Source organism: Cupressus sempervirens, chromosome 8, assembly GCF_028749045.1.
Source record: "Cupressus sempervirens isolate cs-2001-9-10 chromosome 8, ASM2874904v1, whole genome shotgun sequence".
NCBI classification, from domain to species: domain Eukaryota; kingdom Viridiplantae; phylum Streptophyta; class Pinopsida; order Cupressales; family Cupressaceae; genus Cupressus; species Cupressus sempervirens.
In genome coordinates this window covers 191,149,920-191,164,244 of record NC_143125.1, presented here as the reverse complement: position 1 = coordinate 191,164,244, position 14,325 = coordinate 191,149,920, and the positions used below count along the sequence as shown (strand labels likewise).

At 38.1% G+C, this 14,325-nt stretch overlaps 1 protein-coding gene across 1 annotated transcript in view; it reads left to right on the top strand.

Moving 5' to 3' along the window:
- Positions 1-14,325, top strand: part of LOC149542172 (uncharacterized) — a 120,715-nt gene that overhangs the window by 91,298 nt on the left and 15,092 nt on the right. Inside the window, exons 7-8 of the mRNA XM_089797196.1 lie at positions 2,651-2,735; positions 2,860-2,991. Of these exons, the coding sequence (XP_089653322.1) occupies positions 2,651-2,735; positions 2,860-2,991 (217 nt within the window). The remainder of the gene's footprint in view (positions 1-2,650; positions 2,736-2,859; positions 2,992-14,325) is intronic.

Below are 14,325 nucleotides of genomic sequence, written 5' to 3'. Positions count from 1 at the left end.
CTCCTTGGCATCGACATACACTCTTTTGATCCAGTCAACTTTTTTGTCAACTTTTTGCAGCATTAGTTGAGTGAGTGCACAAAAGGTGTCCAAAAAATGTGAGTAATCCTCCTCAACCAATAACCCAACAACCCTCTAGTTTTTGGCATTGTCTATTATAACTTGAACAACAATGCAAAGGTCAACTTCTTCAATGGCTTGGGAAAGAATGTTAGCAATAAATGGACCTTCCTTCACTTGTCCTTCACAATTGTCTGCTTTCAAAAACCTTGCCCCTTTAGGGGGTACTGCAATAACATTGATCAATGGGCGATCTCTTGCATTTGTACATCCATCAGACATAATGGACACCCCTATTTGAACCCATGAACCTGAATGGGCTTCTAGGAGTCCTCTACATGTTTTGCTTGTTTTTCCAATAAGCTATACACACCACCCTATAACTCGAGCCCTTGTATCCTTTTGGAGCCTCATTATTTGATCTCATCACTTTTTGTCAATAAGCTGAGCAAACAACATTAAATTCCAATCATTTAGCATAGATACATATAACTATGTCTTCATTGGCAATCTTTCTATTGTCATTATAAAATGCTGTTTCCAACAGTCCCTTTGGTCACTTATGTGTCACAGTTTGTTGTTTAGACATACAAGAATGGGTGGCCTTACATAGGTTCAAGATTGAAAGGTAATCAAGAGGCCATTAATCCTTTCTTAGTCTCGAGGAAAGGATGAGTACTTATAGCTAGTTTCCTTACTGCTTGGTCTTCTTTTGCTTGCTTTTCAATATTATGCCAATACTTGTTCCTTCGCAAGAAGTCCTTTACCTTTTGGCTGTCCTGAACAAAATATGATGCCTTGTTGAGGGATAAAGCACAAATGTTCTCACTTGATTGTATGAGCTGTTATATTGTGCTTTGCAATGATGAAAAATGCAAGTGTAATCTCTTTAACTTGGAAGTTACAAAGTGGAGAGTGTGGGTCTCTTTTAAGTGGGGTTGACTTTGAGAGCTAGAAGCACTTGCTATTTAAAATCTAACACAAGTAATTCATAAACAACATAGATAAACACACACAAATGCAAACTAACTTTAAAACAAACTAGAGAGTTCATTTTTAAAACAAATTGAAGGAAAAGAAACAAAATAACAACAACAAAAACTATCTCTTTGTAGAAACTTTCCTCAGTAATGTCTTTGAGGATAAATCAGCAGTTGAAAATGCGTAGGAAGCAACAATCAATCTTCATCTCTCTTTGTGCAAGGGCAATTAAAATATAGGTTCAGCAAATGGAGCAAATTGTTTCTGCTTTTCATTCACAATAGCATAAATGAGATTTGTTTACTTATTTGTTGTTTTCAATGGTCAAAATTAGGGTTGGAGGGTTGAATTTAACTTCTTCAAAAAAAAAGAAGGAAAAAACCTAGGTTGGCACTGAATTTTTGGGTGGAAATTTACCCGGTTCTGCCCAAGTTCAGCTGGGTCAGATCCACAGTTAGGATCTGGTACCCTGCCCAGACCCACAGAAAACCAGGTTGAGACCTGGGGGTTAGTGACAAAAGACTTGGTAACATAGGTTTAGAAGATAAAGAAACTCTATGAAAAAGGATTTTAAATTTTTAGAGATAACAGTGGCGAGAAATAGAGAATTAACAAGGGTAGAAGATAATATTAATAGATGAAATGCTGTAATATTCAAAACTGAATTATGAATGAATTAAAATAGGATAGTGGGAATAGCCAAAAACAACAGCATGGATTAACCAAGAGTGAAATCAGGTAGAACTAGTTGTGGCAAGGCAGAGGGAGGAGGCTACAACATAAAAAGGTAAGCCGAAAAGGTGGGGAAAATCAGCTCTGGAAGGAAAGGGAGCATGGAGGTTCTTTCATTTGGTGGCTACTGAAATTTTGTATTTTGCTCCACTTGAAGATGATATCTGTTATTAAATATTAAATGAGCTGTGAACTTTTACAGTGCCATTCACTGTAAATTGTCTATCTTGTCTTTTAACAAATCAATCCGTTTTTCAAGTTATAATATTGGTGAAATAAATAGAACAGTGCTGGAAAGCCTGGTTGCAAGAATGCATTGGTACATATTCGGGAGATAAGTTAATGTGTGTTGAAGAGATTGTCATTATATATGTTGTCTTATTTTTGAAAGCTTAACATCGTCTGTTCAATCCCAACATGGTGTCCCTTTACCTTGACTGATTTGAACTTCTGTCCCTTTGCCTTGATTGACTCGAGCAATGGGGCGTACAAACCTGCTGTTTACTCCACTTTTGTACAACTCTCATTTATGTATGAGCTATGCCATTGATATCTGTAATATCGCAATCTTTGGTTGAAGTCTGTATTTATTGACAAGAGCCTCAGCTGTTGTTGTTGTTACATGAATTGAGTCCTTCGTACTTATGATGGCATGGTGATAGAATTTCTTATGATTTTTGGGATTATATACTTAAAGGTTTCTAGAGTAAGCAGAAAGATGTTTTCTCTAATGGATTTACACCATTGTGTTCTTTTCTACAGTTTTACACAAAACATTAGTAGAAAACTGGTCTCAGGACACTATTTTACTTATGGTTATTTGAATAAGGCACAGCTAGGCTCCTATTATTTATTACATTGATTGTTTACTTTCCAGGTGGTCCTTAGGTGCAATCATGTATGAGATGCTTGTTGGCTGCCCTCCTTTCTGTTCTGATGACCCCAAAATTACATGTAGAAAGGTAATAAAAGCCTATGGGCTTTGGTTGTAATTTGTCTGTTATTTTTCTCCCCTTATAACTATACAAAATAATGAAATGTCTGAATTACCTCACTGTATGGCTTCAATATCTCACTGTGGAACAGATCCTTTGCTGGAAGACATGCTTGAAATTTCCTGAAGAACCTCGAGTATCACCTGAAGCTAAAGATTTGATTTGTAGGTTGCTATGTGATGTAGAACATAGATTGGGTTCAAGAGGAGTAGATGAAATAAAGGTACATCATAAAACAAGCACATGGGGCCTGTTTGCCTTCTTTGAATTTGCAGAAGCATTATGTTAGTAGTTTCTTCAGTAGGCATTTGAAAGTCTTTGAAGTTTTGCCTGAAAATATTCTTGTTTATGCATATCTACCATAAAATTATCTTAGTAGCACTGGACTTTCTCAGATGGGATTTGTCGATTGAATTCTTAGGGCTATTATTCAAATGTATAAATTGTTTCTCATCATACAGAGCCAATTTGCATATAGAAGTATGAGTACAATATGATTGCCCGCTTTTAAATCCCTTTTGTTTTATTTATGTCTCTTTAATGTTTAGTGCATTATTTTGAGTTTGAATAACCTGTTGATTTTTTAAAGCTAGTACTTACCATTTGTAAGTGAGGATATTTCTGAAGTCCCATTAAATTACTTTTGTCACTTGTAAAAGTCATATGCATTCTCTCTTTCCTTAGTTATTCTTATACCTTCCAACCATTTCATAAATATATGCTTACCACTTGTTACATTATTAGCCTCCAACAACCATGAAACTTTTAGAGAAATATATGTATCTCATAAGTATTTGCCACTGCATATTTTGAACCAGTTTTATATTGTTAAGACATGATGTACTACCAGAAAACTGGAACTCTTAGAATGATGCATTGAACTTCTGAGGGGTTGGGGTGGAGAAAAGTCCATTCAATTTTCAGAGGGACCCATAACAACAGAAATTTAGCGGGTCAATTGATGAAAGATTCTATAGGAGATTGGTTGTGGTGTTCATGTTGGCTATAGGTTTAGACTGGCTATTTGGATCACATTTCGTCATGGCCTGATCCTGCCTAGGATTACGCACTAAGTTGCTCAAGTACCATTCTCTGCTAAATCAAAAACAAAAAATATATAACTTGAATAAGAAGTGATGATCAGAGTAATGATCAACACCAGTGATCACATGGCATGTAAAGAACAAAAAACTTCCAACTCGACCAAGAAATGAGAATAAAAATGGTGGTTAATACCAGCACTCATGTAATTGTAAATGGGATAATAGTTTTATCAAGGTTGGGGTGGAGAAAAGTCCATTCAATTTTCAGAGGGACCCATAACAACAGAAATTTAGCGGGTCAATTGATGAAAGATTCTATAGGAGATTGGTTGTGGTGTTCATGTTGGCTATAGGTTTAGACTGGCTATTTGGATCACATTTCGTCATGGCCTGATCCTGCCTAGGATTACGCACTAAGTTGCTCAAGTACCATTCTCTGCTAAATCAAAAACAAAAAATATATAACTTGAATAAGAAGTGATGATCAGAGTAATGATCAACACCAGTGATCACATGGCATGTAAAGAACAAAAAACTTCCAACTCGACCAAGAAATGAGAATAAAAATGGTGGTTAATACCAGCACTCATGTAATTGTAAATGGGATAATAGTTTTATCAAACAATGTACAGATTTATGTGCACAAGAAGAAAAAGTTGGGGCATGTAAATTTGCATTTAATCTTTAACCCCAACTTGAAACAGCTGCCTTCCCAGGATATTTGGACAACTTTTACCATCCTTTTGTAACAAGATACTCTTTATCCCATGCTATGTTTGTCACTCCGTCATCCTTTCACAGTCCTCCCAAGATTGCCTCTTTTTAGATCAAAATGCTGTCATCTTATGTTTTAACAAAATTACCATCTCACTTATGATGTTAAATCCATCTCCAAGGACCTACTGGGGATTGAGCTGCTTAGGAGTCATCCATTGAAAGTTGGATTGTAACAAGGGGTTCATAAGAGCATATACAAAACAATAACCACACTCTAACATGATTATTGACCTACAAAACCTAGCTAAATGGCTCCTCCTTTGTCAGGGATGTGATCTGTAATCCAAGAAGAAATAGCATTACAACAATAATGTCTCACTTACCTTCCTCATGAGAATGGCACTCATTCACCATTCCAATTGTGCATTAACAATTTGAATTGACCAATTTCTATCCTCTTGAAGAGAGAACACTTTCTATTTATATTGTGCCCGAGTAATCAAATGATAGCTGACCTCTCTGTAAGATTTTGGCTATAAGATCTTGTCTTATGGTGCAAATTTGCTCTGGTACAACATAATATTTTGGCAAAAAGTGCTTGCAGGATGATTGCAAAGATGTGTTTATACTAGGTAAGAGTGTGGTTTGAATTTCTTGCACAATGGCGGCAGAAATACTATAACAACAAAAAATAAAAAATTATTCATGTGTTCAATTAAATTTAACATAAGGAACAAAATCTAATTAAGGAACCTAGTTTGCAGAAACAAAGATTAATACAGAGATCAAAAAATGAAGGAACGGGGCACTATCCTATCAATCAAATTGATTCTGCAAACTTTGCATCCATAAAATGAAGAAATAGAATTTAAGAAAACTATCTAGTTTGCAGAATTAAATACTAGCACAAACATGAAAAAATGAATGAACAGGGTACAATCTTTTTAATTAATTTGATCCCACAAACTCTGTATCCATAAAATGCAATTCATAGATTATAGAAGAGGGGATGAGGATAAGAACTCAGTCTTCTGCAATATAATGAATTTCCCAAAGCCTGTCTACAGAAAACTAATAAAGAGTCCAATCTAATCATAGAATTGGCTTGGCCTAAATACAATATCATGAAATAAAATGCATGATAGAAATAATATCCTCAAGCAAGATGAATATAACCTAAGGTGTTATAATGTATGATTTACACTAGTGGCCACATCTCCAAAGTATCCCAACATTCCACACCACAAAGTTTATCTTCATGGAAAAGCATTGAAATTGATACAAACACTTTGCTGACAATTGGGCTAGAGCATGTGTGCCTGGTCACTTACTTGTCCTCTGCATGTTGAAAATATTTTGTACCCTACCCCGACTCCCTGTTTTGTCCATTCTTACTAGGCACCCCTAATTTATGCTGTGAAGGAGCTAGATGCTCAGCTTGCTTTGGCACCTATTTTTGTTTTAGTTTCACTATGATAAAAGGGAACATGGACTGCTCTTTGTTGGTGAGAGACAATCCTTGATCAAATGAGAAGTAGAAAAATAAGAAATACAACAATTAGGAAGGTTAACAGAGTCCTTTTGGACATTCATTATGATAGATATCTGAAAAAAATGGTTTTATGCAGGCAGAATCTTTTCAAGCCTTGTGATACCAAGAGATTTTTTAAACACTTTGAGAGTCCCAAGTAATGTTTAACACATTGTAAATTTTCTCAAGGCTGGAATATGTTTGAGGATATATTAGGAACTTGAGAAATGGTGTGTAAGCAGATAGCATCATCATAACTTTAAATTAATAAATAAATTCTATTACTGGTACTAGCATTGAAATAACTATGTGAAAACATTTAAACAGCTGTCCAGGTGTAATGTCCCCGATATGGAGCCAAGGGATTACTAAGGGTCTAAAATAATTAATTAAGGACCAAAAAGCTAAAGTACCAACAAATCTTATTGTAATTATTCATTATGGGGCCACACCTTAAGTTCCTATTTTTCTGTCAGATGTGGGGTGACTTTAAGTTATAAATGAATTTTCTTGGTGACTTATTCTTGGAGGGAATTCTACTAAATGCAGTGTTACATGGGGATTTGCACCCCCGTCCCAAACCTTGGAGTACTCATCCCCGAGACATCCCTACACCGGGTACTTGCATACCCAAGTACCCCCACCTCCGCCATTCCGCAACCATGCTGCCACTGGAATGGGGATTTGGATTTCTATTTGAATTTTGATTTTTGAATGTTACTATTGAGTATACAGTATGTTACTATGTTGAATGTTCAATGGTTCTAGTTCATGTTGCAAATTTGCTATGTTCAAGTATTTTAATTTGGTATTCTTTGCTAAAACATCATTTCATAACAAGCATTTCAAGTTCTATATGTTAATATCAAGGATCTTCTGCAAATGTTTACATTTCTATATATGATTCTATTGGGCAGATTGCTAGAAGAGCAGACTTATAGATTTCGGTGTGTCTTCTAATCTGCATTCACAACCCAAATATATACCCTTTCTAGAGGGTATGTCCCTCAAGGGACATTAACTCTTGGCACTAACAAAATTTGTTATTATTCCTCAGTCGGCAATCTTGCAGATATAGTTTAGTTATGACTAACTAATTTAGTCAAGCACCAAACAGGGCATCATCTAGAAATTGCTGGCACCTCTAGGAGCAATATATATTTATATTATAGAATGCCAATCATTAGAGATACATATATTAAGAGAAGGTACAGTTTGTACCATCAGACCTGTAGGTTTATCTAGGTTATATTCTTAACACTATATATATACTAAACAACACCTGTCCCTGCCCCGTTCTCCCCTTGTCGCTGTCCCCTGGCTGTCCCACCGCCATCCTGATAATGAGGCCCATTTCCCCCCCGTCCTAGAAACTCGTCCTGCTGTCCTGATGTACCCAAGTACTGGTGTTACATTGATTAAATGGCAAATTTAATGTTTAAGTCAAGTCACCTAAAAGTCAGGATTTATGGAGGAGTTCCCTGCTTTTTGGAAGGATATTCTTTATAAAGGGGACCGAGGGCAATTAGAAGGATTCATTTTGCTATATATCAGTTTGTTTTATTTTTTTCTCTGCACGAAGACAATTTGCTTTCTTTTTCTCAAGACGAAACCCTCAAGGATTGAACTTGGACGCAACCCCAAGTTTCCTGGTCTATTTGCATCTATTCTGGCTACAATCTCACAAGCTGCAAATACAGATCATCTCAGTGGAAAGGAAGGAACAACATGCTGCAATTCGCCAAAGATTCAAAGAGTCTGTTCCAACCGTTAGACAGCTTTTTCCACATCAGAAGCCTATTTCACTCATTAGACACAAGAAAGAGATTGTTTAGTCACCGAAAAATTAAGTGTCAAGGGTAAGTTCATTCTAGTTTCAGATTTTCAGCTGCAAGTTGCAACGATCTTGACACATCTTAGACGTTGGCTAAGGTCAGCTATTTCCAGTTTTATTTCTTCATTCAAAGTTGTGCATGTTGAGAAACGGTTTCCTTGTAATTTCATTTCAAATTCACTATATATTATTGTTCATAGTGGAAGACCATGTTCATAAACAGAGATTGTAATGAATTAAATCAAATTCAAAAAGACAATTTTCTGAAAAATCATGGTTAGAATATTTCAGTGGTATCAGAGCACTGTAAACCCTGTCAGCATGTGAGGGTCTCTATTGCATGTCAAAGATTTTTCAATTGCATGTTAGTTGTATGCATTGCATGTCAGAAATTATGATTTATTTTTGCTCCTAGTCCTATGCATGTCAGTGTAAAGTGGCTCTATGCAGTCTAGAAGGTTTGAACTGCACATATATAATACTAGAAATTGTTCTAGACAGCAAGTGGAAGGGATTAGAATCAATCCAATGGAATCACTGAAAAATGAAATTGCTGCCACTCAAGTTGATAAGTGGTATAACAGATACCAAAAGAGGAAGAATCTTTTAATATTTAAGCCTTTAAGGAATATCAAAATTTGTCAAGGTTGGCTATCCCATGAATGAGGAGGTTATCATGATTTTTTATGAATATTTAAGTGAACCTGAGGAGGTCAAGGCTATCGAATTGTTTGATAGATATTACCTAAGAAAAAGAAAAGAAGAAATGAATTTTGAATTAGAATCTCAATTAGAGTCAAAAGAAGGGCATGTTCAAGGACTTGATTCTAAGTATGATGAATCATTTATTAAAAACATGTCAGAAATTGAAATGAATGAGAAGGGTAAGGAGCTGCAGCCAGGAGGAACCTTTTTGAAAGGAAAAATCTCAGAAGTCACCATTGAAGAAAAGATGGAGAAGAAAGAGGAAGCTTTTACTTGCAATTAACAGCCTACAAATGATAATGGAAATGACAAAATTCAGTCATCATATATAGAAGTTTGAACTTCTAGCCAAACATGTGGAAGCTCTAAGGAAGATAAACCCATGTTTGCATGTTCGCTCCAGCCACAAGAGGATATGAACAAACAAGATGCAGCACTTCCAGGACCAAGTGAGGAATGCATGGGTCTTCGTGGCAGCCACAAGATGGAGAAGAGGCTTCCACGGAGTTTGCAAGCTGTACTCTGATTGATGAGCTACATGAGGATGTGGATTCCACCTATATTCCTTTACATGAGACAGCTCTACAATTCATTGGTAGAAATTGCTTTGTGATAATGTATGGTCATGTAGTGAGATAGATTTCACTTGTCTCGTTCATATGCTTGCAATGAGGGATTGCTTGTTGAAAGCATATGAAGCATTTTACTTTCGAGAGCTGATTGTAGGGACTAGAAGATTGCCTAGCCATAGGGTTTTACAATACGATAATGTTTAGTTTGTCTTGATGATTTCACCATGGTTTTGGTTGGAAGCAAAGAGCATTTTGGAAATGCAGGTTTCAAGTGCTAAGGCAGCATATGACTTTGAGCACCAGAGGTCAAAGCTTGTTGAAGATCATAAAGACACTCCAAGGGAACATAATTTAGATTACTTTATTGCAATCAACAGTCTATTAATACATGAGCAATGCATTGAGGAAAGCCAAGTTTGGGTTGATAAACACATTTTAGAAGTTGAAAACAGTGTTTTCTCACCATTGGATTTCATAACAGCAAGTAAAGAAGAGCCTGAGGTAAATGATCCAATCCAGTATTATGTTGATGATAGCTTGTTGGTACATCAGTTTGAGAAAAAAATTGTCGAGGAAGAAGCTATAAACCAATCAAAACATTTCTTTTAAAAGTCACACTACGTGGAAGGTCAGTTGAGATTAGATGAAGGTTTAAATCCGATTGGCATCTCTTTGGTTAGTGACAACACTGTCCCATCATTCATGGTGGACAATGTGAAAGAAGAGTATGTAGCTTCAAGAAATATGCGAGCTACGACAGCCCAGGGAGAGATTATTGATAAACATGATTCTGATTTTCTAAGTTTGACCAACAGTTCTTTGTCATCACATGAACCTTGCAGTGAAGTCATTCACGAGAGGTCTGATAAGTATTCAGATTGCTTAAAGATTGATGAAGAACATGAAATTGACATGGATGGTGATAAATTGGATCCTAAGGGCAATGATATCAATGCACCTGCTTGCGTGATCATTGCTTCTCATATTGGCACCATCCTACACGTTGGAAAATTAGAAGTTGGCGTAGAAGGCTGGAAACAAAAGCTGTTGGTGTGGAAAGACTTGCATGATCATTGGGTGATGTTCAATGATTCTGAAGAAACATGGAAGAGAAGCCCAAAATTCTGGATTTGGACAGCAGTAGTTTCTTTGCTCATTCCCATGAGATTGCAGCCTTGACACATGGATTTAGCAATGAAGAGGAGTCCACTGGCATTGGCACCCAAGGTACAAAGACTGAGCATGAAGTTTACGATGAAAGGGTGCTTGTGGCAATTGAAGATCTCACACAAAGGTATGACAGTGATTGAGAGTCTTATAACAATAGTGATGCAGCCCATCTTTCTCAAGATATTGCAGCCTTTGGCCAACATGAAATCATTGATATGCAACCTAAAATTGATGCTACACAATGTACAAGCACAAGACATGATGATGTGAATGATACAATCATAAGTCTGATTTTGTGTACTTCGGAGTAGCTGATATAAAACATTGTGAATGGTTGAATGAATATTGGTTGTATAGAGCTACCCAAGCAATGAAGTTTGCTAGCGAGCAAGACAGCATCTTCTAAGTGTTAAAGAGCAGTACAATCAGCTAGATCACACAAGTGAACAAAGGGAATTAGACCTTAGATCATTAATTCTTCCAAGGGAAGAAGAGGGCAACAGAGACATCTTGAAAAGGTATGAGTATAATCATGATTTCTGAGCTTGATCAACATTTCTCTTTCATCTAATGAGTCTAACTTTGAACCTTGGGTTGGGAACATTCCAATTGGGATGATCAATTGTGAAGTTGATCCTTCCCTATTGAAAGTCGATGAGATATTTGGTTGCGTACGTAGTGGACCAGCCACAAAAATCAGTGGACTTGTCACCTCTTTCATATGATAGTGCCATGATGTACTTATTCATTGGAGATTCAGTCTTTTTAGATATTACATGTGGCTATGAGGATCAAAAGGTATGAGATTATGTTGGTTGTAGGGCTAAACAAAACAATTATTTAGCAACCTGTAATAAAGGCACACTAATATATGGAAATATAGATAAAAATTGCAGCAACTGTTTGGAGGTCTTGCAGAGTATTCGATACACTTTCCTTGCGGGAGATTGTCTCATTCATAAATTACTAACAACGTTGGTTGTTGGTAGTTATTGTGGCCTTATCTCGAGTGAAGTTCTTGGTTGGATGATGTAGATATTTGCAACAACATAATAAGTATTTGTTGTTCGGCAAAATGGGTAGTTAGGCAGTTACTGGTGCAGACACGGTTGTGTCGTTTCATAAGACCGTATTGGATATTATAAATGTGGCTTTCACTTATGGAATTAGATCGTTGTATGAAACATTATGGTTATGTATGGAAAACTTTTGATGAATGAATACCATTTTGTTTTGTTAAGTTATTACATGTTTCTTTCCTGTTCACCTAAGAGCCGAACATTTGGCGCCATTGCCAGTTTGTATTTGGAGTAGTATGGAAGGTCGAGGATAAATGGGAATAACTGTACTAGACAATTGGAAAACGAATGAGGATGACGAAACAAAAATTCTGGAAGGTGCGCACAAGGCAACCTAGAACTTTCACGTTTTGTAGCACGTAAGTCTAAAAACCTTTGTATGGAGAGGAGTTGCAGAGAACGAGGTTACGCTAGACAATGTGTGGGATGCTATGCACGCAAGCCCAACCATGAACAGATTTTTAGACCAACTCCCTCATCTAATTTCACAAGCATACCTGGCACATAAGAGACGCAGGGAGGAAGTGGAACATGAGGAACGTTGTCAAGAGACCCTCAAGAATTTTTATGAGGAGAGAGATGCACGGCGTCTCAAAACGGAACCATGAGCTTTTGAGCCGTGGTACCAAGAACACTTGAGTCTGTAACTGTCGCTTGAGTCAACACATGAGGTATATAGAGTAAATAAATAAAAGAGTGTTTTGTTTTGGTTTTATATAATGGTATATGTCAAATGCCCAATCTTTTAAACAAAAATAGGAACTTGAGGGAAGATGTGGACAAATTACAATCTGTGCAGGGGGATTTAGTCCAAGCCAAGCGAAGGTGGCAGTTAAGAATATTGCCGAAGATTGGACGGTAGGGGCAGTTGGAGGAATCATCGAGGGTGATTGAAGGCAACTGTGGGGAAGGCGCTGGAACTGCCAAAGGGTGCCACAGTTCGTTGGAACGACGAGTACGGAGCAACTGAGGAGTTGCTCGAGGAAACACGACACAGATTAACGGTGCTTGAGGAGACAAGGGAACAGTTTCTTATTCATCTCGTACACCACTACGAGAGGGAGCCCATGAAGTAGGAAGGGAGGCGAGGTCAACAAAAGACACCAGGGCACAAGAAAGTGTTGGAGTGACATTGCACGGTGGTCAGAGTAACCCATCGGGACCAACTCCTAATAGTTTTGGGACACAATCCAGTTGTTAAAGGATGAGAAAAACAATGTCTCAAAAGAAAAAATTCTCAAAGTTCAAAGGCAATGGAAAGACCCTGTACAACATTTCCGTACATGCAAAACCATATGGACCGCCAACTCCATCGACGTCGATGAGTGGTTGAACCAGTTTCCAGCCATCCTACGGGGAGTGGGCGTGGATTGGTTCTTTGACATGGACAAGGTGAAGATCTCTGCTTGGGACAAACTAAAGAAATAATTTCAAGCAAAATTTTGACTGCTATGAAACGACAACGAGGTTGTTGCGGAGATCTACAATTGTAAACAAGGAAAGGACACCGTTTGAGCCTACAATCAAAGGCTCAAAGATCTTACCTAAATGGGTACTCAACCTGCGGATGAACTAAAAATACATTGGTTTGTCGAAGGACTCTGTGGGGCATTAAGAAGGAAAATGAAGATAGTCCTGCCTACATCATATACAGATGCCTATGACCGTGCCTTGAACTTAGAAAGTGAGGGCAAGATGATAAAGAAAAAGAAGAAGAAAAGTAAATCCTCATCCTCCTCTGAGAGTGATGAGTCCTTTGACGAGGAAAGTAGTGCAGACAACGAGGAGGAACCCAACAAGAAAGTACAGGCCCTCCAAAAGGACTTGGAGCGGATGAGGAAGGAGTTCAAGTCCATGAAGGGAGCCACTGGCCGCATGGAGGAAGGAGAAATATGGTGTACGGATTGCAAAGAGAAAGGTCACCCAAAGGGAGTGTGCTCTAAGAAGGCAATGTGCAATATCTGTTAGATCTTGGGTCATTCTACGAAGGAGTGCCCGTTCAACATGAAGACATGAGTCAACAGATATTGTGACCATCCACTTCTGGCACTAATAATGAGACCTAGGGCAACAACAATGCCACATTCGGCAGCTACAGAAACAACCGCCGAGAAGGACGATGTGGCAGTGACAACAGGAATCAGATACAGTATGATTCCAAGGGAAGGCCCATAATCCAATGTCGAGCATGTAACCAATGGGGCCACTTCGCCAGAGAGTTTGAAGGACAACACTCAAAAATTATGTTGATGGTGTGGTCCAAGGGACCACAAAGACGCCAACTACCCAAAACAAGTAAACCTCCTTAACATGGATGAGGAGAAAGTTCTTGTCGTCACCCGCAGGCCAAGCAGGCAACCTATCCTAACCCCCACACGAAGAAGCAGAGACTACGGGAAGCACGAGAAGACATAGAAAGGGCAATGAAGGCTACAAAAGATACTATTCTTGGATGATCAGAGGGGGAAAACAACTTGGTGAATCAGATGCTGCAAATGGAGTTGCCCATTAGACTTCAAGACCTATTACAAACAGTACAACTAAGGACAAAATTATTGAATGCCCACACAAACCTGTCGGAGACAAGGAACAACCAACTGTATGAGGAGGGTGAGCCATAGATCACATGTTGCTGACAGTAAGCAACAACCGTCACCTGGCGGTGGTCGAGATGGGAATCCTCAGAACCATCTTGATAGATACCATCATGGGTGGTGGATCCGAGGTGAATGTTTTCCACGAGGAGACATGGAGGAAATTGGGCAAGCCTACCCTGTGGCCGCCCACATTCAACTTGCTTGGCGCCGACTAGTTGGGGATAAAGTAACCATTGGGACGCAACTATTTGTGTTGGATTTCGTAGTGATTCCCTTGAAGAAAAAGGGATATAATGTCATTCTTGGAAG